Source organism: Aspergillus stella-maris (genome assembly GCF_047715825.1).
Source record: "Aspergillus stella-maris strain CBS 113639 unplaced genomic scaffold BDV14scaffold_25, whole genome shotgun sequence".
Lineage (NCBI taxonomy): Eukaryota > Fungi > Ascomycota > Eurotiomycetes > Eurotiales > Aspergillaceae > Aspergillus > Aspergillus stella-maris.
In genome coordinates, this window is record NW_027396819.1 from 186,694 (window position 1) to 210,426 (window position 23,733).

At 50.2% G+C, this 23,733-nt stretch overlaps 11 protein-coding genes across 11 annotated transcripts; 5 read left to right on the forward strand and 6 right to left on the reverse strand.

Annotated features, from left to right (window-relative positions):
- Positions 1-293: 293 nt before the first annotated feature.
- On the forward strand, positions 294-3,542 carry BDV14DRAFT_208720 (amino acid permease-domain-containing protein; the record flags this gene model as incomplete). The annotated part of the gene is made up of 7 exons (XM_073775471.1): positions 294-397; positions 605-859; positions 915-1,298; positions 1,344-1,427; positions 1,474-1,870; positions 2,090-2,345; positions 2,491-3,542. 7 exons carry the CDS (start codon positions 294-296, stop codon positions 3,540-3,542), a joined length of 2,532 nt encoding a protein of 843 aa, XP_073628446.1.
- Positions 3,543-4,433: 891 nt separating this feature from the next.
- On the reverse strand, positions 4,434-5,605 carry BDV14DRAFT_199888 (uncharacterized protein; the record flags this gene model as incomplete). Its single annotated transcript, XM_073773388.1, has 4 exons — positions 4,434-4,603; positions 4,669-5,204; positions 5,275-5,366; positions 5,462-5,605. 4 exons carry the CDS (start codon positions 5,603-5,605, stop codon positions 4,434-4,436), a joined length of 942 nt encoding a protein of 313 aa, XP_073628447.1.
- A 495-nt stretch (positions 5,606-6,100) lies between these two features.
- On the reverse strand, positions 6,101-7,070 carry BDV14DRAFT_199889 (uncharacterized protein; the record flags this gene model as incomplete). The annotated part of the gene is made up of 2 exons (XM_073773389.1): positions 6,101-6,725; positions 6,793-7,070. 2 exons carry the CDS (start codon positions 7,068-7,070, stop codon positions 6,101-6,103), a joined length of 903 nt encoding a protein of 300 aa, XP_073628448.1.
- On the reverse strand, positions 6,916-9,741 carry BDV14DRAFT_208721 (transcription factor domain-containing protein; the record flags this gene model as incomplete). Its single annotated transcript, XM_073775472.1, has 9 exons — positions 6,916-7,825; positions 7,883-8,346; positions 8,394-8,582; positions 8,684-8,949; positions 8,993-9,208; positions 9,256-9,366; positions 9,451-9,508; positions 9,570-9,607; positions 9,678-9,741. The coding sequence occupies 9 exons, from the start codon at positions 9,739-9,741 to the stop codon at positions 7,360-7,362; spliced, it is 1,872 nt and encodes a 623-aa protein (XP_073628449.1). The 3' UTR covers positions 6,916-7,359.
- Positions 9,742-10,651: 910 nt separating this feature from the next.
- Positions 10,652-12,633, forward strand: BDV14DRAFT_172728 (major facilitator superfamily domain-containing protein). The gene is made up of 3 exons (XM_073768627.1): positions 10,652-11,022; positions 11,074-12,176; positions 12,230-12,633. Exons 1-3 carry the CDS (start codon positions 10,737-10,739, stop codon positions 12,461-12,463), a joined length of 1,623 nt encoding a protein of 540 aa, XP_073628450.1. The 5' UTR covers positions 10,652-10,736; the 3' UTR covers positions 12,464-12,633.
- A 1,693-nt stretch (positions 12,634-14,326) lies between these two features.
- Positions 14,327-15,788, forward strand: BDV14DRAFT_199892 (uncharacterized protein; the record flags this gene model as incomplete). Its single annotated transcript, XM_073773390.1, has 3 exons — positions 14,327-14,997; positions 15,072-15,139; positions 15,214-15,788. The coding sequence occupies 3 exons, from the start codon at positions 14,327-14,329 to the stop codon at positions 15,786-15,788; spliced, it is 1,314 nt and encodes a 437-aa protein (XP_073628451.1).
- A 184-nt stretch (positions 15,789-15,972) lies between these two features.
- BDV14DRAFT_172729 (FAD-dependent oxidoreductase) lies at positions 15,973-17,344 on the reverse strand. Its single transcript, XM_073768628.1, has 3 exons — positions 17,172-17,344; positions 16,534-17,114; positions 15,973-16,472 (listed from the first exon to the last, which is right to left on the reverse strand). Exons 1-3 carry the CDS (start codon positions 17,201-17,203, stop codon positions 16,042-16,044), a joined length of 1,044 nt encoding a protein of 347 aa, XP_073628452.1. The 5' UTR covers positions 17,204-17,344; the 3' UTR covers positions 15,973-16,041.
- A 1,237-nt stretch (positions 17,345-18,581) lies between these two features.
- On the reverse strand, positions 18,582-19,936 carry BDV14DRAFT_172732 (tyrosine-protein phosphatase). The gene is made up of 2 exons (XM_073768629.1): positions 19,220-19,936; positions 18,582-19,164 (listed from the first exon to the last, which is right to left on the reverse strand). Exons 1-2 carry the CDS (start codon positions 19,737-19,739, stop codon positions 18,815-18,817), a joined length of 870 nt encoding a protein of 289 aa, XP_073628453.1. The 5' UTR covers positions 19,740-19,936; the 3' UTR covers positions 18,582-18,814.
- A 740-nt stretch (positions 19,937-20,676) lies between these two features.
- BDV14DRAFT_172733 (uncharacterized protein) lies at positions 20,677-21,076 on the reverse strand. The gene has a single exon (XM_073768630.1). It carries the CDS (start codon positions 21,006-21,008, stop codon positions 20,787-20,789), a length of 222 nt encoding a protein of 73 aa, XP_073628454.1. The 5' UTR covers positions 21,009-21,076; the 3' UTR covers positions 20,677-20,786.
- A 79-nt stretch (positions 21,077-21,155) lies between these two features.
- Positions 21,156-21,915, forward strand: BDV14DRAFT_55582 (uncharacterized protein). The gene has a single exon (XM_073777020.1). The coding sequence runs from the start codon at positions 21,210-21,212 to the stop codon at positions 21,735-21,737; it is 528 nt and encodes a 175-aa protein (XP_073628455.1). The 5' UTR covers positions 21,156-21,209; the 3' UTR covers positions 21,738-21,915.
- Positions 21,916-23,141, forward strand: BDV14DRAFT_55586 (uncharacterized protein). Its single transcript, XM_073777021.1, has 4 exons — positions 21,916-22,430; positions 22,499-22,657; positions 22,728-22,798; positions 22,871-23,141. The coding sequence occupies exons 1-4, from the start codon at positions 22,093-22,095 to the stop codon at positions 23,044-23,046; spliced, it is 744 nt and encodes a 247-aa protein (XP_073628456.1). The 5' UTR covers positions 21,916-22,092; the 3' UTR covers positions 23,047-23,141.
- The last annotated feature ends 592 nt before the right edge of the window (positions 23,142-23,733 follow it).

The following is a 23,733-nucleotide window of genomic DNA, read 5'->3' on the forward strand; positions in this document are numbered from 1 at the left end:
GGAAGTTAGGAGCGAAGGAGGTGCAGCTTTTTGCGCTCTCCGCTGCTATTGGGACATGTGCGTATACGCTCTTACATTTGGAGAATCTGAAAATGGATTGACTTGTTGATTGTTTGTTTGGTGCAGCTATATTTGTTACGATCGGTACTGCGCTGCCTAAGGCTGGGCCTGCTGGGTTGTTCTTGGGATTTCTTATTTGGGCTGGTTGTGTGCTTTGTGTTAATGAGTGTTATGGTTAGTACCTCTCTCTTCGTAATGGATCCATGAAACAGAACTAAACTGAAGCAGGCGAGATGGTCACTTATATGCCAGTGCACAGCGCAACAATTACCTTTGCTACAAAGTGGGTGGACGAAGCGCTCGGGTTCGCGATGGGGTGGAATTTCTTCTTGAATATGTATGTTGTCGTTGCTAATATTGGGAATATACTAACTAGTGTATGAATAGGGCCCTGCTTGTTCCATTCGAGATTGTCGCGCTAAGTCTGATGATTGGGTACTGGACGGATGTTATGCCTGCGGCTGCGGTGGTGGTTATTATGATGGTTATTTATTGGTAATCCCTGATTTTCTTAGTATAATTCCAAATACTTACACAGTCGCAGTGTTTTGAATGTCATCTCAGTGACTTGGTTCGGCGCCGCAGAGTTCTACATGGGAATGTTCAAAGTCCTCCTTGCCCTCGCCCTCATCTTCTACACATTTATCACGATGGTCGGCGGGAATCCGCAGCACGATACATACGGGTTCAGATACTGGAACGACCCCGGTGCTTTTGCAGAGAATCTAGTTGGTGGTCCTAGTGGGCGACTTTGTGGAGTTGTCGCGGCTGTTGTGAGGGCTGGCTTTACTATCTGCGGGTGAGTTGCTCCAGTCCTAATTTCAGGTCTACGGGATACTCATCGGGGGTTCCAGGCCTGAGTACCTCAGCATGATAGCAGCAGAAACAAAACAGCCCCGAAAGGTCATCGGGCGCGCCTACAAGACCTTCCTTGTTCGCGTCCTGCTCTTCTTTGTCGGCGGCGCGCTATGCATCGGAATTGTGATCCCCTATGACGATCCCACACTCGCGAGGCTACTGGGCGAAGGAGTCTCGACTGGCGCGGCCTCGCCGTATGTGATCTCCATGCAGAGACTCGGTATTGCAGGTCTAGGCAGTGTGGTCAATGCGGGCATCATACTCTCGCTTCTGAGCGCTGGCAATGCCTTGCTCTTTTCGGCTACGCGAACACTACATGGGATGGCTGTTGAGGGCAAAGCGCCGCAGTTCTTTGCGTATTGCACGAAGAATGGTATTCCGTGAGTCTCGGTCCCTAAAGGCCTTAGACACTGCTAACTTTATAGAATCCGCGCTCTCATTGCTTCATTGTCAGTCTGCCTTCTCGGACTATTGCAAGTCTCCGAAAGCTCAGCTAAGGTCATGGACTAGTAAGTACCCCTCCACCCAGTATAAACATCCATACTAACCCACCAGCCTTGTCGTCCTCATAACAGCAAACCAACTCCTCAACCACTTCTCCGTCAGCCTAACATACATTCATTTCTACCGCGCCCTAAAAGCCCAAGGCATAGACCGAAACACCCTCCCCTACAAGGGTAAATTCCAGCCCTACACCTCCTACATCGCGGTCGCCAGCACAGCAATCCTAGCCCTCCTCCTCGGATTCGACGTCTTCGTGGACCTGCCGAAGAACTGGGATTTGACTTATTTCTTCCTGGATTACGCGATGATAGTATTCTTTATCGTGTTATTCGTGGGGTGGAAAGTCGTTAAGAGGACGAAGTATTTGCGGCCAACGGAGGTGGATCTGGCGCTGGGTAAGGCGAAGAGCGAGATTGATGAGCATGAGAGGTTGTCGGACGGTGCGCCGGTGGGAAAGATGGAGAAGATCTTGCTGAGGGTTTTGCCGTTGTGATTGGATGATGTTGTCTTATCTGCAGGTCGCGACTACCGCTGGCTGGGCCGTTGGAGATGCTTGGTGCCTTCTCCGCAAGTTGGAGACAGCTGGGCTGCTTATAACGAGTGTCTTATGTAGCGTCACACCTAGACTAGATCACACAAGGAAGTAGCAATGGATTCACTATTCAAGCCTCTTTTATTGGCAATTTGCTTAACCCTCTTTTACCTCGCTGCCAACATATACATCAACCTCATCCACTCCCCCCTCTCCTCAATCCCAGGCCCCAAGCTCTTCGCACTCACAAAATGGCGCCTCGCACTCGAAGACTACTGCGGCACTCGCACACGCTACATGCAGACCCTCCACGATAAATACGGCTCAGTCGTACGCATCGGACCGAATGAAGTCTCATTCAATAGCCTCTCCGCCCTGCGCACACTATACGGCGCCGGAACGGTCTTTCAAAGGAATGACTTTTACCGCATGTTTGATGTCTATGGGTGCCGGAATCTGTTTACATTTGGGCCTGTGGTTCAACATAGAGGTACCTATCTTTTTCATGTTTAGTTTATGGTATCTAACGAGTGCAGACCGCAAGAAAATGCTCAACCACGCATACTCGAAGAGCGTGATGCTCTCGCCTCGAAACGCAAGTATGGTCGAGAGCAAAGTGAAGAAGTTCATGGACCTCATTAGCAATGAGGCGGATGATAAGGGCAACCTTGAGATCTTCTCGACACTGCATTACTTCTCGCTTGATAGTATTTCGCAGTTTCTGTACGGGAAGAATCAGCCCGGTGCAACGGCTGCTCTTTCTGCGCCGGGGGCTCCGGATAGAGCCTTAATAAGTGATATCATCGACCCTGCGAGACGGAAGTTGTCGTGGCTTACTATTCATCTTCCGCGTTTGACGGGGTGGTTGTATTCTCGCTCGAGCACTTTTGAGTCGGTTTTGTCGGCGTTGCGGCTTCTACCAATGCGGCGACCGACGACGTATACTGGGATCCGTGCGTACGCGCTTAAGGCTGCAGAGCAGGTGAATCATCTTGCAACGCTTGAAGCAAACGAGTCGATAGCAGAGCGCCTCTTCCTTACATCGCGCAAGGAGAACCTCAAGACGGAAACACCGCTGGAGTTCCTCGATATAGCGAGCGAGTGCGCCGACCATCTGCTTGCCGGAATCGATACAACGAGTGATACGCTCATGTGGGCAATATTTTGTCTCTCACAACCAGAGAATAAGGTCTACCAAGAAAGGCTTCGTGAAGAGATCCGCTCTCTAAATGTTGGTCCCAACGATGAGGTCGTGAATGCGCCATTGGCAGATACACTCCCCTACCTAGACGCAATCATTAAAGAGACACTCCGCCTCTTCGCGCCCCTCCCTGGAACAGCACCTCGAATTGCAGAGACCGTCGAAGTTGTCGACGGGTATACCATTCCCGCTGGTACAACGGTGAGTATAAGTCCGTACACATTACACCGAAACGGAAATGTCTTCGAACAGCCAGAGAGATTCAACCCCGAGCGGTGGATGAAGAAGGATCCAGCAACAGGAAAGGAGGATCTGTCTGTTGCGGAAATGAAACGGTGGTTCTGGGCTTTTTCGAGTGGTGGGAGGATGTGTATTGGGATGCAGTGAGTCCCTCCAGCCTGAGCTCCTTTCACGACCCTCCAACAAGCCGGGTAGTAAATCTTGCTAACCATGGTCGCTATTATAGTCTCGCGATGGCTGAAATGACAACCCTCCTAGCTACTGTGTACCGAGGCTACAAGACAGAAATATCCCCTGAGTTCCGGGGTGTTTCGCCCGGTGTCACGGCTCGATACGAAGTATTCTACGACGACCGGTTCCCGCGGATGGAGGAGCATGCATGCTGGATAAAGTTCATCAAGGCCTAGAACCGCCAGGACTGGTCTTCCTAGCCAGTATATGCAAGGCAAGAAATAGTACATGTTCCAGGATCAGTGAAACATATCTTTACACTTGACCAGTCAACTCGGGGATAGGGCTCCATCAGACCTGGATCACTGGCAAGTCACTGTCAAGTCCTCCGAGAATGATGGGAGAAAATGAATATACCATAAAGGCGTAACTCCGTGTATGTACCTAAGCCCCGTAATGAACCAGTTAGGAAGGAACGACCCTGGATTTAATTCGCCGGTGTTGGGAAGGTACGCACTCAGGAAGGGAGAAATGACCTCTATATTCTAACTAGGAAGGCACGATACAGACCCTGGAATTCTGGGGAAGGTGCGATTGATGATGCCTTCCATATTTGGCAAGCACGCAGCATAACTTACGGAGTGCAGCAGAGGTACTACCTACTATCTATGTCGTTGGTGTATGGGCAAGATCAAAGTGCCTTTTTCCAATGTATAATGAGACGGGGCAGCAAAGGTAGAACTTTTTTTTTTTTCCGCCTTTTGTTAAAAGGAAATACTTACAGCAGGATTTGAGAATTTCCACTCTTGATATATAATACCTCTAGACAATTATCCTCTCACCAACAGTCTCCCGCTTAGAGGGCCTTTACCCCAGGTACCTCCCCAATCTCTCAGGAACCTCAGACTGCTTCTTTCCATCGTCAAGGACAGCTCCCCATGTTAGCCGGATACGGGCATGGTAGTAGTCACTGTAAGTCAGCGGTTTGGCTTCCTCTTTGGCGTCAGTTGAGCCAGTCAGTGGCTTGAGATCCGTTTCTGTTAGATATATCAGCTATGCGGCACATAGGGCAAGGTTCCTTTTTAAAGATAAGGTAACATACCAAAACTAGGCTGCGCAAAATAAGGAATACTAAACCGATCGCTATCTAGCGGCACCTTATCCCACGAAATCCGATGCATCGTGCTCTTCAACTTCCCATCCGACCAAAAGCTCAATAGGTCGCCGATATTGACTACAATCCCGCCGTCGATATGTGAGATATCATGCCAATTATCACTCGGATCCCGGACCTCTAGCCCGGGAGAACCCATAAAGAGGAGCGTGAGGCTTCCCCAATCTGAATGTTCTGATAGTCTTGCTGGTGAGTTGGAAGGCTTGGTTTCTATCTTTGGATACTTCATGAACTTGAGCGCGTTCCCGGGGAGAGTATTATTGTGCGATGATTCGAAGAAATTGCGTGGGAGACCAAAGTGCTCGGCGTAGCAGGCTAGGATGCGCAGTGTAAGGGCGTGACATTGGGTCTTGAAGGACTCGATTTCAGCGATTTTGAAACTGTCCCACCAGGAGTGAAGGTTTGGACATCCTGATAGTTGACCGACGGGTAAACCGAGGGCCATCCCTTCTGAGGCGGCGAATCTTGCATGGGGATTATGATTAGCTTGTATGTCTGCGTTGATAATGATGATGATGGATGGTTCATACGCACGAGGTAGGTTTATGCCCGTCATACCCGACGCCAAGCTCATTGAGAGTTTTCTCGCCCTTCACTTCCATGGGCAGATCAAAGAACTGGCGAGACTGATTCAACGCAACATAAACGGTGTTAGTATTGATGGAAACTAGAAGCAAACGTGGTGGTTAAGTTGTGGTAGCGGTAACTAGGGCTGCCTCACCAACTCAAATATTCTATCCGAGCCAGTGACGCCATGGTGCGTCACGATGAAAAAGCCCCATTCCTGACTTGCTTTTAATATCGCCTTTGAAATATTCTCAAAGTCCGAGTTAAGGTCTTTGAGGCTGATGATTGGGAATTCCATGGCAGTTGCGGGTGTGCTGAAGGAAGGGCGGAACAAACATGCAATTGCGAACTCCCGCAAAAGATTTAGCATCAATGGGGACAGAAGAGATGGAGGGGTAGAGGCGCTCTCATATTAGGATAAGTATTTCTCCCTAGACTAAGTGTTTTCTTGAGCTCGAATAAAGTTCACCCACTGCAAGCACGCAGGAGAGAACAAAGAAATAAGTCCCATGGGAAGCGGCTAGTGATCCTTCGTCCCCTGCACATGTATCTATCCCTGTTTTGTTAGTTGACCTATCGCATTTCAATTTATTCACGCCGCAATGGCAAGCTTTCTAATCTTATCTGCTTGCTGGAGCTACGGCGTAGGGATGGGTAGGGGACCGGACCGGTTTAACTTGTTTGGGTAGGGCTGTTCAAGTTTGTACAGTATTGGGTGTTGTGCTTGATATTGATGTCATTGAATTGGGTATCTAGTCTATGAACGCGCTTCATTCCAGCTGTGATCAATCTCTTATGCTTCACCCACAGCCTGGTTTCTCATCTCCATAACCCCCTCCTCCTCCTTCTTCCTCCGAATCGCCTTTGCTTTGCGAGCAGACGGCATAACAACTCCCGCAACCAAAAACAACGCAAAAGCCACAAACTCCATGGCATACTGCACGAACGCCAAGACGTATACATCCGCAGGCGTATCCCTGTACCCGTCACCGTCCGAGTCCCGTCCCTGGAACGTGGCGCTGTGCACGAATGTCGATAGGAGCATGAATATTACTCGGATGGTGAGGAAGGGCATGCTCGCGAGTACGAGGCGGAGGAGGTTCCTCGTGACATTCGTCCCTCTAGCTTCGGATTTGAGTAGGATGCTATCCGAGTCGGTTGATGAGATCTGGACCCGGACCTGGAAGTCGACTGTCGCTGATGGTGAATCTGCGCTTGCGCGGGAGCGGAGGTAGAAGACGGCCCAGATGGCCGCTTGGCACGCGAATAAACATGCCACTATTATTGACGCTGCGGCGCCGAGGCTGCGACGCCCTTGGATGATGGAGACGATATTGAGTGTGAAAGCGGCGTACTGGGCTAGGTGCATGAGGGTCCAGATGCGCGGGTGGATCGGGTCTGAAGGGAATGTTGATTTCCTGGTTTGGTTTCGTTAGTATAGTGTCCCATACCATACGGTCGGTTTGAAGAGAATAAAAGACATACACATCCTCGAGAACCTCCAACATAGCCAACAACAGCGTCATGACGCCAATGGATGCAAGAGTGTGTGCGGCGATCTGCAGGCCGACCGTCTGACTGGATTCAGCTGCAATCTGTAGACTTGCGCCGGTGACTCTGAAGATGGCGAAAATGAAAAGGTACAGCCAGCCCCATGCTTTGCCGATGCCATGTCGGTGGAGGAGGAAGGATGTTGGGATGAGCGAGGGAAAGTAGAAAATTATGAGCACGATAGAGAGAGCTTGGTGTGGTGTTGGGGCCATTTTAGGTTGAGTGAAACAATGAAATTAAATGAGAAAGACATTTTGGTCTGGTGTTGTGTTGGTATTTATCAACAGCTCAATGCTGGTGAATGTCCGAGCACCGAGGGGGCTATACAATTGTTGCTGGCGCTGCCTTGCCAAGCACCGAGCACCGAGAGTTTTCGATTGAATTGGCCAATTGGCAGAGAGATATTGTGCCGAGCGGGTCATATTAATTCATAAAAGAAAGGCAGTTCGGATCCGAGATCTGACCCACTGGGCTGAGCCTTGCTGGTATCATCGTGAACGGTCATAGGAAGATAGACCCATAATACTCCCTGGGATCAAACTCGTCGAGAGACGTCATACTCGGCCAGTCACTATCCGGCGTCAGGAAATAGAAGTTATCCAAGCTACCATAATCGATCCCTTCTGATAAACCGGGGTCGTTGGTGGGTATTGATGAATCGCCCGAGATCATCGTGGGGGCCATAGTGTCAGCGGCGGGTGGTTGGCTCTCGCTCGGTACGGGCGGTGCAGGAGCTTGTTCCGATTGCTTGTTCTGTTCATTCTGTATATATTGTCGAGCCGTGTGGGAAAATTCAGACAGGTAACTCGATTGGATTGTCCCGTTCGAGGCGTGATCAAGCTGGCTGAAATGCCCGGCCACAATATCCAGAAGAGTCAGGTACCCGCGTATATCGGGGTCATTAGGATGATGCACGACAAAGTCGAACAAGATAAACATAGCGGAAAGCGGTATTATCGCAAGAATGCTATTGATACAGTTAGGCTGGTGAAAACAGGTAGGTAGCTGAAGGCGATGAACATACAACACAGGGGTATATGGCTCCACGTCAATGTATCGCATCAGGTCGATGATTTGTTTGGCCGTGTTCAACAAGGATCTCATGCTGTTTTCGCTTCTTGCTATGTCGCGGCTAACGTGGAGAGTCAGTCGCTCGAGTGCAATGCTCAGATGGCAATAGTAATAGTGGGTTCGTAGTGCGATCTCTTTTGACGCGCCGTCATTCAGACAGCGTCGCTGGATGGGTTCTCTCGGTCTGAATTCGATTGGTATTGACAACCGCCACTCCTCGAGTAGCTCACAAACGTGATCGATAGCGATCAATATCACAGTTTCGGACTGGGTGGAAGCAGATATGGAGAATAGAGATGAATACGCGACAGACAAGATGCGCCCGAACCGGACAGACGACCTAAGCCAGTCATAACCTCCTAGAATCGATTCTGGAGTCGGTGGAATTGGGCACCCAATATCATCGTCTGCGATGACCTATACTGGTTGTTAATACTCCATGCAGAGAGGCTAGGATACCATACTGAGCTGATTCTTGCTGCAAAGCAATATCTCTTTTCTAGATGATATATAACCCAGAAGATCCGATGACATAAGGAAGAGTCTTCGTTAATTATCGACTTATGATATCGCAGTGCAAGAACCATACGGCAAGCTTCGGCTAGCAAGGTCTGGTCAAGTTGAAGGCTGAATGTGTTTGTTGCGAATATGGTCTTTCCGGTTAGTCAAGATCAGCAGACGGAGACAATACGCACCATTGCTGTTATGGCCTGAAATAGTCAGTATATTCAGAACAGAAGGGCGAGCGCTTTACCTGAAGATTTGAAAGAGACGTTGTGGATAGAATAATTTGGTCCAAACGACTGAGAGCGACCTGGAAGAGCTTCCAGGCATGGCTATTATCCGGGATGAACGAGCTGCAGCCATTGTATTGACATCCGAGAGAGATAATAGCGTAGTATAACCCGCAGAATGCGTGATCCGTCTCTAAATCACGGAGTAGGTCCGGGTGCTTGGTTCTCTCTTCGAACGTCTTCCTATCCAGGAAAGGGTATACAGGATGGAGGATTTCGAAGAACCCTGACCGGTCAGTGATCAGTCACAGTTGAAGGTACAAACGTACGTTGGACATGAACCGCAGCTTCTGGATCAACTATCAGTTCTCGCGGGTCTTTGGCAAGGCTGTATAGCGAAATGTCCTTCCCGGGCCGTGCCAAAAGACGCGTCTTAATGGTCACATCGATCTGGTGTACCAAGTCCTTCACACGGGTATGTCCCAGCCTTTTGACCATTGAATTAACTCTTCTTTCGGAGAAGAAAGCGAGTCCAGAGCTCGGTACTAGTCACCGTAAGCGGTTAAATGAATTCTTATACAAGAAGACCTACTCTGGTCATCGTGAACTTTGAGGATCGAGAACTCATCATAGAGAACAACGCTCTCGAATGGATTGCGCAACAGACGGTCTATAAACAGATCTGACGAGGGTTTGGAGGTGTCTGAGCCAGAGACTGCTCTTTGCTGATGCTCTGGTTCTGTGGTGTCAATCACAGCCCGCGCTTGTCTGCGAGAGTGCCTCACACCTTCTTTGACTCGGAGTCTGCGCTTCAAATTGCTAAACTGACAAGTCTCATTCCGTTTCTGTTGCGCATTAGCCGATACTCACAAAAACGAGAAGGGGATTGTGGTTTGTTCAACTTACTATGCAATGAATGCAGACGGAAGGTCCGCCGGGCGGGACTGGGAGATGTGAGTGATCATTGGTATAGGAGAAGACAAAGTGGATTGTTTAAGACGAGAGAAAGCATACCAATACAACGGACCTTCCTAGCTCGGCACTGGTCGCAGGACTTGTTCAGCTTGGGCGCCTGCATTGCTGCTGGTGAGAAGTTCGGTGTTCGGAGGTTGAATCACTACCTACATAACCTGCATATCATCACGTAAGCATGCATATTCGTATCTCTGCTTATGCATATTTATGCCTTAATTTCGAGGCCAACAACTTGGGCATAAGCAGAGATCGTCGTGGCTGGTTGCCCACCAATAAGCCAGTCAGGTCGACTGTTGGGCATGCCAGCTCGTTGAAGCTTCCTTGCACGATCGGATATGCAGACAAACGCTAGCACATTGTCATTGTTCCATATCTTTGGCTTCCACGTTGGAAAATAGCCCAAGTAGGGTTGCCCCATACAAACCGACATTGATAGTCTGAGACTATTGTCATTCCAAATACTCACCCAAGGAACCAAACCCCCAGCGAGCCTAGACAGCTGTCGCAATTAGCTGGACCACGGTCGAGAAACACTCTAAACTACTCCGTACAAGGCCCATAATTAACCGACCACTTTAACCCACTCTAAGTGATTCAAACAACAGCCCTACCCTAGACGCCATCCAAGACCCGCCTAGATGAAAAATAATTGTGGCTGCATTAGCCTTCTGAATGTGAAACAGCTGGCTTGAGTTTATCTAGATCCCTGTCTTTCATATCAACTTGCGTCCTCTCGTTGAGGCCGGGAATTCCGAGGTCGGGAATGGACGGTTGATAATCATGCTTAGAGTTAGAAGATGGGGAGGGCAGGGATCTTGGATGTAACTTACAGAGTATGTATCACCTAGGACACGTGTAGGCGTTGGATCAGTGGCCACCAGACGATCGGAGTGAGCGACTCAGACGGGCGCCCTAGACTCAAAGAGAGATACTGCACCTGCAGGGGGGTGCACCCCTCCGGAGAAATAATAAAAGCCTGCAATCCCAAACTTAATTCTAGTGATCTTCGTCCAAGTCGCTCTTTTCTTTCTTACTTTCTTATTATCTTCGCTCTTCTCTAATTGTCGCTCTGGTGTCACTCTATACTTGTTACCCACCATGGCTGCCCGTCAAGATTCTGACGAGACGCCCGAGTACTTTCACAGTGCTCCTGGAACGGAGGTTCTCTTTGACGATGCTTCCAAACACGGAGCTATCTCCGACCGGCTTCATCAGCTGAAGCATCGAACCAAGGGTGACTCGCGCATGCTGCTTGTACCGCAGCCGTCCATCACTGATCCCAATGACCCCCTGCGATGGTCGGGGTGGAAGAAGAACATAACCTTTTTCAATGCCTGTTGGTATGCGTTCATGGGTGCCATTACGGGGCCCATCATGGCAGCTGGTAAGATTCACTCCGTCTTCTGTTTTTACCTTCTATACTGATGTGGTGCAGGGATGGAGGAATTGTCCGTTACATTTGGAAAATCCCTGCAGACGCTGACCTATGCCAACGGAGCATGTTTAATCAATCAAGGTGTATGGAACTGTCTCTGGATGCCCTTTGCCGTCAAGTACGGCCGTCGCCCGATATACCTCTTTTCCAACGTTCTCATGGGTATCGCCTGTATCTGGCTTGCTGTCGCGTCGAACAAGACATACCTCGTCTTTATCGTCGGCCGTGCTTTCCTGGGCGCATTCCAAGCGCCAATTGAATCTATCGTCCCATCAACAGTAACCGACATGTTCTTCCTGCACAACCGCGGTGAGCTGGTCGCCATCTACGGACTGGCTGTGCTCGGAGGCAACGAGCTGGGTCCTATGTTCTCTGGTCTGATTGTACAAGACCTCGGAATGAGCTGGGCATTCTGGATCGTAGCCATATTCGTCTTCGCCAACGCCATCTGCATGTTCTTCTTCATGCCCGAAACCAAGTTCACCGGTCCCCGCCCCGATCCATTCGCAATCAACACAGCAAGCGTCACATCCAGCGAACAAAAAGACCAAGTCTTCGTCGAAGAAAGCACCCCCGTCGCAAAGAAGACCTTCACCCAAGAACTCAAATTCTGGAGCTCCGGCGATCCAAATGTCAACCTCACACACATCTTCCTCCGCCCCTTCGTCCTCCTCGCCTACCCGACCGTGCTATGGTCGTGCTTCATCTACGGCCTCGCCCTCAGCTGGAACGTCATTCTCGGCGCGACAGTCGCGCAGCTCTTCGCGCCACCACCATACAACTTTAACCCGCGCGCGCAGGGTCTCTTCTTCCTTTCTCCCTTCGTGGGATCTCTCTTCGGCGTCTTCTTCTCGGGTACATTCGCCGACTGGGTCGCGAACTTCTTTACCAAGCGCAACCGCGGGATTCGCGAGCCGGAGATGCGTCTTCCCACGTGTTTACTAGCTGCATTCTTCACGTTCTTTGGTGCGCTGTGGTTCGCGCTCGCATATGATCACCAAATGCACTGGGCTATGCCGGTAGTGGGGGCAGGGATCCTCTCAGTAGGAAGCCAGATGGGGACAACGCTAGGCATGAACTACGCTCTTGACTGCCATAAAGAGGTATGCAGACACCTACCTTCATACTAAACTGAACCAAATTAACACGCATCTAGCTCTCCGTAGAAGTAATGATCACGATCGCCGCGCTGAAAAGCGGCATCGCGTGGATCTGGACGTGGGTGATAAACGATTTCATCACGGCCAGCGGGCTGCTCTCTGTCTTTATGACCGTTGCGACGATCAACGTGGTGATTTACCTGTTTTGCATCCCCTTTTATCTCAAGGGGAAGGATGTGAGGATCTGGCTGCATCATAGGAATTTTTTGGGCAGTGCGGGTCTCATGTAACTTTTTCGTATGTATTTTACCTTTGGGGCTGCTAGATGTGAAACGGATCGGGACGGGGGTGTTCGGCCTGGGGCTCGGGGAGACCGAGACAGGCACGGACGGACATGGTATGATAGTATTAGTGACAGAGTGATGGGATGACACCCTGGTTGAATCTAAACTAGTTAATAGTACTTCCTAGACCAAGGTGAATTCTTAGTAATTGCAACCCTGTCATTAATCTGCCCCAATAAACTTCCAATAAACGTGAGATTCTGGCCCCGGGCTAGTAGGATACACTAACGTGTGTCGCTATCCTGTTTCCAGAAGGAAAGGAAGAAGTTAGACGGGAGACATGTGGATGGAAAATCACGCACCGAAGTTCAACCCATGCCAATTAACCATTTTGCACTGTAGCCCTACCTATGGTAAGGTTCCTGCCACGCGTACCTTGAACAACAATCACAGGCACCATTGCGTTCCGATCTCAGCATTTCCCCTTCGCAGTAATCAAGACAGTCAATAATGCCAGCGACTCACAAGTCACAACTTCACAAGGGCCAGGTTGCCAGACCCGCCCCCAGATCTGGCCCCGATTGGCATTTCCACAATTCCACTGTGGCTGCCCGCTGGCCGCGTCCCGGGGGTCCACCGCATCGAGCCCGCTTCCCTAGCACCGGTGGATTAGGGCTCCACTACCACAGGCCAGGATTGCCAGCCATTAAGGGCTTCACCACTACTAGTCTACCTACAGGCTACGGTAGAAGCAACTAAATTAGTTGGCTAGTTGGCAAGTGGACCGCACCTGGGCCAGACCACCGATATCGACCACCGACCACACCATGTCTGTGCCGCAACTCAAAGTGCCCTGCACCCTCCGTATAAGGATACGATAAACACACCCACGCATCCACATTCAGATGTCACGGAGACATTCCGAACACCACCCCGAATCACTACTAGGTACTGGGTAAAGGCAATCTGTGGTCCTCGAAACCTTTTTAACCACCGGGGAGAAAAGTCAACGTGCCGATCGCGCTCGGCGCAGCGTTCCGCGCTTCTCATTGACGTGCGCTGGGGATTGAGTTTGAGTCTGCGGCACTAGAATGGTTTTTATCGTCGAGTTATGGTTCTTGTTCTTGTTTAGGGTATACGACTTTGAGTGTCGAGGGCGGAGATACGCGGAGTCGCGGACTGAACCCTTGTCCTGCCCACTGTCCGCTGCTCGCTGCGTCACGGGCGAAATTGCAGCGGAAGTAGCTGATCCCGTTCTGTGAATGTTAATCGTTGGCTCTGGGCTCTGGTTCCTGGAGAAATAAAATTGTGCAGGAATATGTGGTTAATTGGTAAATTGGTAAATTAGATTGGTGTTTGATTAACCTAGCATGGAATATGCCGATGGCGTTGGTTGGCGTTCAATGGCTGGCGCTGGCTTGCGTCTCGCCCTGTCGGGGAAATGGCATTATTGTCAGCCTAGAACTATGGAATGGTAAATGGAAATGGAATTGGAATTGGAATCGGGATTGAAATTGTGCTGCGGGATCTCATTGATTGATGGGATCGTGCATGATGAAACTCAACTCAACTTGGCTCTCTTGTCTTGCCTTGTCTTGTTTTCCTTGTCAGGGCAGTGCGCAGCCAGCTAGGCAAGGTAATCTTGTAGTGTAAATTAGCTTGTAGAAATAGAAATAGAAATAATTATCTTGTCCTATCTCATCCTGCTACACTCGTCTCGTCTCGCCATACCCAACTACTCTCTAGCCTTCCCCTCCACTGATTGATCATTGCATCCTTCTCTGCTCTGCTCTGCTCTGCTCTGCTCTACCTACCTGACCCCTCGTGCACGGGCACGCCCTCTGTCCCTCTTCCTCTCCCTCCCACACAATGGCAGACACCTCATCCTCCTCCCCATCCTCCACCGACTCAAGATCAACCATAATCCTCGCCGTCTCCTGGACAGAAACCTTCATCGGCCTAACCTTCTTCTTCCTCCGGTTCATCACAAACTGGAAAATCGTCTCCCGGTTCCGGTGGGACTTCTTCGTCGCAACCCTCACAGTTACAACGCAAGTCATCGCGCAGATATTCCTGCAGTTATCCGTGCACCATGGGATGGGGAGACACATCCGCACATTGTCTCACGAAAGCGAAGTCCAAACGCTCAAATGGTCGTGGGTTTTTCAACTTCTTGCTATTGCGGGAAGCATGCTTGGAAAGTTAGCGATATTAGCATTCCTAATGCAGATTCGGGGACGGCATGAGAAGAAACCTTGGCTGTTGATTATATTGGGAATCCTAATCGCAACGATAAATATTGCTGTTCTAGGAACGATACTGGGCCAATGCGTGCCCATGGCGAAACTCTGGGATGATTCGTTACCTGGGACATGTGACCCCGGACGAAAAAATAATCAGAATTATTCGTTCTTTCAGGCGAGTTTTAATTCGTTTTCGGATGCGCTGCTTGCGACCTACCCAGTGCATTTGTTTTGGAAGTTGCAGATGAAGCTCAGGATTAAGGTTGCGTTGAGTGTACTTATGGGGTTGGGGTGGATGTTTGTTTTCCCTTTCCTACCTTTACTTTTTGAGATATGGGAAGAGTATGGTGGCTGATGAGTTGGACGTACAGAGCAGCAGTTTGTTCCGCGGTCAAAACATACGAGCTCAAAGCCCTCACCGAGACATCGGATATTACATGTTCGTTTCCTTCCAGCCAAGCCCTACCATCAATACCCCGTATACTCAGCTAACACCTCCTCCTAATGGAACAGGGGCCCAACCCTCCCTCCTAATTTGGGCATCAACAGAAGCCTGGATCGTCATAGTAGTAGGCTGCGTCCCACCCATCCGCCCCCTAATGGAGCGAATCCTCGTGCGGCTCGGCCTCTCCTCAAAGAAGACATCGACACCCCGCTACGGATACTACGAGTATGACTCTTCTCGACCAGGGTACGGGAATCGTTCGGCGTTGGGAACGGGCCACGGAACTGGAACTGGAACTGGGAACCATAGCCAGTTCAAGGCGGATGCGTATGGTGGAAATAATGCGAAGAAGGGGTTTTCGACGAATACGGGGGCGGTGGATGATGAGCTTGATTGGATTGAGATGGGGAATGCTGGGCATGGAACTGGGCAACATGGGAATGGGAGTAAGGAGAGGATTGTTCCTGTTGGTGGGGGGGTTAATGATGTTGTTATTACCACGGATATTGTTACGCGGTTTGAGGATGCGGGTGGGCATGGGCATGGGCATACTGGAATGAGGAGTGGGAGTGCGGCTAGTGGTTCTTCTAGCTCTGGGGAGGATTTAGAGAGGAGGCAGAGTGCTAGTGGGAAGGTTTTGTAATTATCCACGAAAAGTCTGTACATAGTAGTCGTATGTGCTAATGCTCTAATGTAATGATTGATGCTCTTTAGCGACATGTTTATGCTTAACTTCTCGGTTTAGTGCTCCGAAGTCCGAGCCGGATATAGATATATAATTGAAGTGAAGTGGTGTGCATACTAGTACAGCACAATAAATACATACAACGGTCTCCAATTTGAATAAGTACACGAATCTACCAATCGGTTCCTTTAAGCAAAATCAATACAGCTAATTACAGCCTCGCCTTCTCACCCAGCAGACCAGCCCCCCTAACCAAACTAACAATATCCTCCGCAACACCCCAAGAAATCTCAAAACCCCGTCCAGCAGCACCATACCCATGCACTACCGTCCTCCCCCCTTCCAGCTTCTCAACCTGAATCCTCATCCCACCTTCTCTCGCCGGTCGTCGTCCAACAATATCCCTAATCACATCGAACTCCCCGTTACTCTCTTCGGTAAAGGGGAACCACTTCTTCGCGTTGCGAAGTAGTGTCTCGCGAGTTTGAAGCGAGGGGTTCGGGTCCCAGTCGTTGACTTGCTTTGTGCCGCCGATGATGGTCCCTCCTTCTAGCGGACGAGGGATACAGAAGGACCATGTCCCGTCGCTGTTCTGGCGCGTAAGCGTTACGTTGACGGGGTTGCGGACGAGGCAGGTTTGGCCTGATACAGCAAAGAAACATTAGCATTGCAACCTTGATCGGAATGGACGGTGGTAACATACCGCGAATAATAAATGACTTCGGATCTCCGAATCCCGTCCCTGAACAATTGACGACGGTCTTTACATTTGAGGCAAGATAGAAAGCCTCGTTGATGTTTGTGAGGGTAACCTCCCTCGTCTCTCCACCGCGCAGAATGAACCGCCGTAGCATGTACGCGCAGTACACAGGCGAGTTAATGACGAAGGTCATATAGCGCACACCCCACTTCACGCCCTTTGGCACTTCATCCTTCCCCAATTCCCTGAACCCATCTAGGTCCTTATAATACCCCAGCGTATCAGGCTCAAGATACTCCTTCGGCGGATTCTCAAGGTGCTCTACACCCTCAATCCAAGACACCCCAGAAGAAGGACTCGAAGCTTCACTTCGTAAATGCGCGTATGTGCGGCGTGCTTGGGTCTCTTCGCGCTCTGCTTGTGCGGATTTGCCGGGCACGGGGCGGTAGTGTGCGCCTGCCCAGGGGGAGGCGTAGTTGATTGATGTTGATGAGGGGAAGTCGCGGGCTGCAAGGAGGATTTTCTGATGAGGACGTAATTGGGATTGTAGTTGGAGGGCTGTTGAAAGGCCGATTACGCCGGCTCTGCGTGCATGAGGGTTAGCTAGTGGAAGGCGGGGGACAGAGGGAATGTTTACGTACCCGACTACGACGAGTGTTTCTTTTTCCGGCATTATGCTTGTATTACCATATACAGAATATTGAAGATGAGAGATGTCAGTAAACTGGTAAATTGTAAGTGAGTCAGTTGGAGATGAGGGGATACTTAAGCATCCCCGCAGGTCGATAAGATAAGGCCATCACGCCGATGATCGGCCGATAACAGCTGGTTCAAGGCTGAATGCCCGTCGGCCAACCTAAAGTATGGGTCCATTTGGTGGATTTTGGAGAAAATGGCGTCGTATGATTCTACTGGGTCTTCTAGAACGAAAGTTGGGCTACGCTAGGGCTGAATTATGGGGCAGGTACGGTAGGAAGGCGGATATTTTTCCATTGGTGTCTAGCTGGGAAGCCTCAGGCTCCTGTTCGTTTCTGGAGCTCGTTGAGGAGGCCTTGCGAATTGTTCATCTATCAAGGGCTGAGATAATCATGGCCGTTGTTGTCACAGACAGATGAATTGGCGATCGTGGCGTTGACCGGCAGCCTCGTATTCGCGAACTAGCGTTCTGAGACGCAAATCGTCCGATAATCGCAGGACCTGAACTGCGACAGGGCAGGGTGGGAGACAGCATTCGGCGTATGCTGTGGGTATCAAAACAGTGACCGCCGCGTCACTAATCCATGGCATCAGGCAACTTCTCGATTGTAAACTTCCCCCTAGCAACCTTCATAATTGGCACACCAGGGATCTTGCGGAGTCGGCGGCAGAGATCCTTATCGTTCGTTCCGACGATGTAAATACGGTGTTTCGAGACCTGAAGGGTTAGCCACTTGCGGAAACCTCGTATTCGGGTAACTTACTCGGTCGACAAGGCAGTCATCGGCGTATGTTCCCTTGTGCGAGCACTTGACTCTCTCCCACCGGGGATCCTTTGCCACTCGCAGCGCAAGACGGTACTTGTCGCCCAGCTTTTCCAATTCCGCAATTGTGCAGTCTGTGAACGTGGGAATACACTTTGCATAAAGCCTATCCATGATGAGCATCCAAATTCCCCATATCACAGAGTATACATACAAATCCATCATAGCGGGAAGCAAATCGAGCTTCGCGCGGATAGCGTGCGAGACAAAGTTGGTATCGACGAGGATGCGGTAAGGAGGACCGAGGGCAGTGTTGGCGGCGAAGAACATGTTGGTTGGGGCGGCTTGAACGTTGCGGACGACCTCATCCTTGGGCTTGGGCTTCTCGGGGGCTTTCTGGACTCGCTCGTCGCGGGCCTTGATCTGGCGCTTCATCTGCTGGGTGTTAGTGCTTGCAATGTTGGGTGTAATCGGTCGGTCTGACCTGCGCGAATTTCTTGGTTTTCTTTGCGACACCCATGGCGACGGTTTATGTGATTAAGAAGAGAGATAAAAAAGAAATTAAATATTAAAGAGATGCAAAGCTTCTGCTATGAAGAGTTGCTGCGATAAGGCAAGCAAAAAATATTGTCGGACCGACTTCACCGCCGGAGATAGTTTATCACGTGATGTGCTGGCATTCTGATTACATAAAAATGTGCTGCATAAACAACCGCCCAGAAAGGAAAGAGCCACCGGGCGCTGCACCTGCACCTTCCTGCATAACTTGCATGTCCCTTTATCCCTCTGAACTCTCTTCTCAACTTCTCTTAAGCATCCATCTCTCACAGAACACTTCCCAATGCTTTCAGAGCAAGATTTGCCCTCATGATCAAGATGTCGGCGTCCGAAAATCCTAGCTTATCCCTCAAGTACCCCGTAACCCCACCATAGGATGCATCCAGAACCCCCAGGAAACCTGTGATACCTTTTGCGTGAACTCCCCATAGCACGAGCAGCACCGGGTTGTTCCACGCAGACTCGCCATATAAACCGCGCATCATCTTGAGGAGTGGTTCGCGACCGGGCTCTAGGCCGATGCGTGTCAGCCTGAAATCGTGGATGATGGCTTCGTCAGAACTGCCTGCCAGACGGTGGATAAGGGCTGCAAGGACACCGGTGCGGTCTTTACCAGCTGCAAGGTTACAGTACGTCAGCATTCGAAGCTACAATCACGAGGGTGGTCAAACCTGAGCAGTGGAAGAGGAGAGGCTTCTCAGGCTCGTCGCGGATGTGTTCAAACACCGCTTTGTATACTGGTGCATGCGACTCGAGATACCCGAGATACATCTGCACCAGCGTCTCTATCGACTTCTCAGCATCTGGAGGCGGTTCCCTGTGGACGGCCCCTCCAGTGGTGTCCGGAATCCAGACGACTTCAACGCCGTCGATAACCGGGCTAGGCTTCTTGATGCGCTCGTCTGGCCGGCGCAGGTCATATATCTTCTTTATCCCCAGAGCGTTTATTGCGGTGATTCCGGCATCTGTGAAAGTCGATTCTGGTGCACCCGCTCGGTAGACTAGACCAGGTCGAAGGACGACAGGAAATGCAGAGGATGGCGTGGTGGCATTGCTGATGTCGCGTAGATTGAATATGCCGGGAACAGTTGCAAAAGGCGCTTGAGAAATGATTTCTGTCACAGCAGCTGCAGGAAGAGCCGACTTGATGTCTGTCCCAATGAGATCTTGAATGCTGTAGGTGAGTGCCATTGCGAAGTATTAAGTACCACGTGGGAATGTTTGCTTGATCGGAGGAGTCTGGAGATCCCTGCAGGTTGTATATAAATACCTGTCGGGGCTCAAAGATCGAGTCAGATCGACACCGTAACCGAACTTGAAGTGGGGGTTTCGCGCCAACATATCACGGTCCCATTCGTCTGTAGATCGCCCAAACAGGTAATCTCGTATAGGCGGCCAAAGACAGAAGACCATGGTCTAGAAGGATTCGTTCCAGTCATCCGCCCTAATGGAGGCGACGTTCGGCCGTTGGAGTGCGGGGCAGCTGTGTAAGCTTACTCGACCGTCTTGACGAAGTGCTCGTGATTGTCTAAAACCTGAGCAATCAGTGATAGGCTGCCAGGAATAATCCTTGTTCTAGATAGCTCGGGGTGCTTTCTCTAGAACTGCAAGTCATATGGATGAGCCCTATCTCAGCGGCTCGCGGCGCGATGTCACTCTGATAATGGCATTCGCTAGTCAACCCCACTAGTAGCAGGCGGCAATCGCGGTAGCAAGTCGAACGCCAGGATAAGTGCATGGACATGAGAACAGGGCAGCCAGATCAAAAAATTGACAATCACGCAGCATCCAGTTCAGCAGGTGGCTATGGAAGTGGAAGTTGATTGGTAAGGTGCGGTCTGATATACTGAGCAACGAGCAGCTCCGCCAATTTCTATTGATTAAGATATATCGTCTCCATATTCTAGAGCTCTTGTTTATAAGCATAACTTCTCCTGACCATCGCTACCATTTGAACAACCTAAATCAATTTACGCACAGGCACCAGTATGAGCAGGCCAATAATAGACTAATCCTCCTGCCCTATAAACATGTGGAGCTAATTTAGACATCATGCGCTACAAGAATAACTCTATTTTAACTCCTTTCTTATATTTCAATGCTCTTCGTGGCTGTCAACCTGGAAAACCGAGCGTTGTAGTCCAGACTATAGGGTCAGGGGTAAGCGCCAAGTGTGGTGGCAAAGGTACCTCCAGAGTACCACCGAGGCCCACAACTTTGCTCTCTCACATATCGCATTCAACTCTCAATCATGCTATATCTCCCACAATGAGCGCCGACTTCAGGTTTTTCTCGATCGCAGTGCGCGAGCGCTCCTCGTGCTGCTTCCATTGACGGCGCGTAACATGGGACCGCACGTGGGTGTCCTTGGCCAGCTTGAGGGCATCTTTTGGCTTGCGAACATGGATAAACACGAAGAAGGCCAAGACAGACAATGAAGCTCACAAACAAGACAAGCATGGCCAGCAGGAACTGGTCCACTTGCCAGCTCAACAACCGGTATCCTTGGTCAATCTGCCTATTCTCCGACCATTGGGTGGCCTGCGAGGGGACCTTTTCCGGTCGTACCCTGTCGCATGGCGCTCATACTTACCCCAGGTCGTTGATCACTGTATGTCCCTTACCCTGGATCTGTAAACACATAGTAACAGTCTAGACCTCATGACCATGGCGGTCGACATCCCTGAACTGGACCAACCCGGCAACAGAGGCCTCCTCCGTACAGACTGGTTCCCCCTCGTCATGAGCGAGCCATCGCTTTTTCTAGTGATTGTCTTGTTGTCTGCATCTAACTACGCGTCTGTGCAAACAGAAGCAACAGACATGAAACTAAACCTTCTCGGTCTACGCTACGAAGCTGTCCAAGCCATCAACAAATATCTGGACCTCCAGCAATCCGACGTAAGCGACGCGCTGATCGGCGCAATCGCAAAGATGGCCAGCTACGAAGCAATGTACGGAAACCTAGATAACTACGCCATCCACATGCAAGGCCTGAAGCGAGCAATCGATCTTCGAGGCGGCCTCTCCTCACTGGGCCTAGGCGGCCTCCTCCGACGCATGGTGATCTGGATCGACCGAAATGGCGCATTCCTGAATGGGTCTGAGCTGTACTTTCCAGGCGAAACCTTTGCACCAGGCCAGCCACTGCCGGATCCGAATCCAGGGCATTTTCTGGGAGCACAATAATTTCAATACATGGTGGTGATGATATCACGAAATACGATGTGACGCCTTGGCGAACCACTGATCTGGCGCCATGGGGCCCTCTTTCCTATTTGGGTTATCACATCTGAATGATCGTCTGCGCTATCCCCGAAAGGGATATCACATTTACTCCGACATCCTCGACTTTGCATCTATGCAGCTTACAATGAGTACAGAGATTGCGTAAACCGTGGGGTTATTCTCTTATGTCCGACCATGGCGTTGTGAGTGGGGAGATAAATACCTCTCGTATTGCTCTCGACATCTCCCTTCTCAAAATCAGCCCACTACACCAACAAACAACTACTATTACTCTCACTACACTCGCCAACTCACCATGTCTCTCTCCGGAAAAGTCGCCCTCATCACCGGCGGCGTCAAGAACCTCGGCGCCCAAATCGCCCGCGAACTCGGCGCCCAAGGCGCCAGCCTCGCCCTACACTACAACTCCCCTAGCAGCAAGCCCGACGCCGAGAAGATCGAAGCCGAGCTGAAAGGATCCGTCAATGTCGCAGTCTACCAGGGCGACCTTACCTCTGCGGCAGCCGTAACGAAGCTCTTTGAAGACACAAAGCGCGACTTTGGACAGATTGATGTCGTTGTTAATACCGTTGGGAAGGTGCTTAAGAAGCCGATTACGGAGATTAGTGAGGAGGAGTATGATTTGATGTTTGCGTATGTTTTTCTTCTTGTCCTTGCTCTTCGTTTAATCAGTGGTGAAGTTCTGACAGTGGGCTTGGTAGCATCAACTCGAAGACTGCGTTCTTCGTCCTAAAGGAGGCTGCGAAGCATGTCACTGACGATGGAAAAATCATCACTATCGTTACGGCCCTGCTCGGTGCTTTCACCGGATACTATACCTCGTACGCAGGCAGCAAGGCACCCGTCGAGCACTTCACTCGGTACGTACCCCTCCCTCTTCGTCTCCTTCTACCAAACCGTGGCGAATACTGACTACAATACGTACTACAGCGGCGTTTGTAAAGAACTCCAATCCCGCCGCGTCAGCGTAAACAACATCGCGCCCGGCCCAATGGACACCCGTACGTGCTTGCTCCTCTTTTCCTCCTTTCTATGCGCCGATCATATAGACTAACGTTTGATTTATTCTGTAGCATTCTTCTACCCCCAAGAATCCCCCGAAGCCGTCGAATTTCACAAATCAAACGGCATGGGCGGCCGATTGACACTCGTCGAGGATATCGCGCCGATCGTGCGGTTCCTCTGTACGGAGGGGGAGTGGATTACGGGTCAGACTATTTTTGCGAATGGGGGTTATACTACTCGCTAAATATACCCTGTTTTAGGATTAGAGTTAGGGATAGGTTTAGGACGTATAGGTTCACCAAGCACAACACTTTATGATATTCAATCGGCTACCTAGCTAAGGCTTTCTCCTAACACTCCTTTCAATCTCCACTCCATCTAAAAGATCTCAACAACACCAGTCCAAACGAGCGGAGCAAGCAGCACAACGAGAACGGCATTCTTGATGCTGCTCAGGGCTCCGGATACGGAGAGGCACATGCAGAAGGGGATCTTTAGGGTGAGGGGGAGGTCTTCCATTTTGATTTTGACAAAGTGGATCGAATAAGATAGAGTTTTCTGTTTGGATGAGTAGGTTTGTTGGACTTGGTGGTTTCTAGAAGGGGTCGGATATGTGGTGGGTTTTTATAACATGGTGAGTACCTAGGTATGGGGGGTGTGAAAGGGTCTTTGTTCATTTCCTAGTGCAACATTTCTTCTTTGCAGACTAATGGTGAGGATATAGCTTGGTGTATTAGGTCTCCTTCATGACATAGGACCTACAAGATTTCTATTACTCTTACTACTTCCTGCCTGTATTGAGTTTGAAATATTCATATCTTTCAACAGCTCTACTCCGTTTCAATGAACCAGGTTAAAGGACCATTATGCCAGAACCAACATAAGACCAGAACTAACTAAGGAAACAAAAGTCATGAAAGCTTTCTTGCTA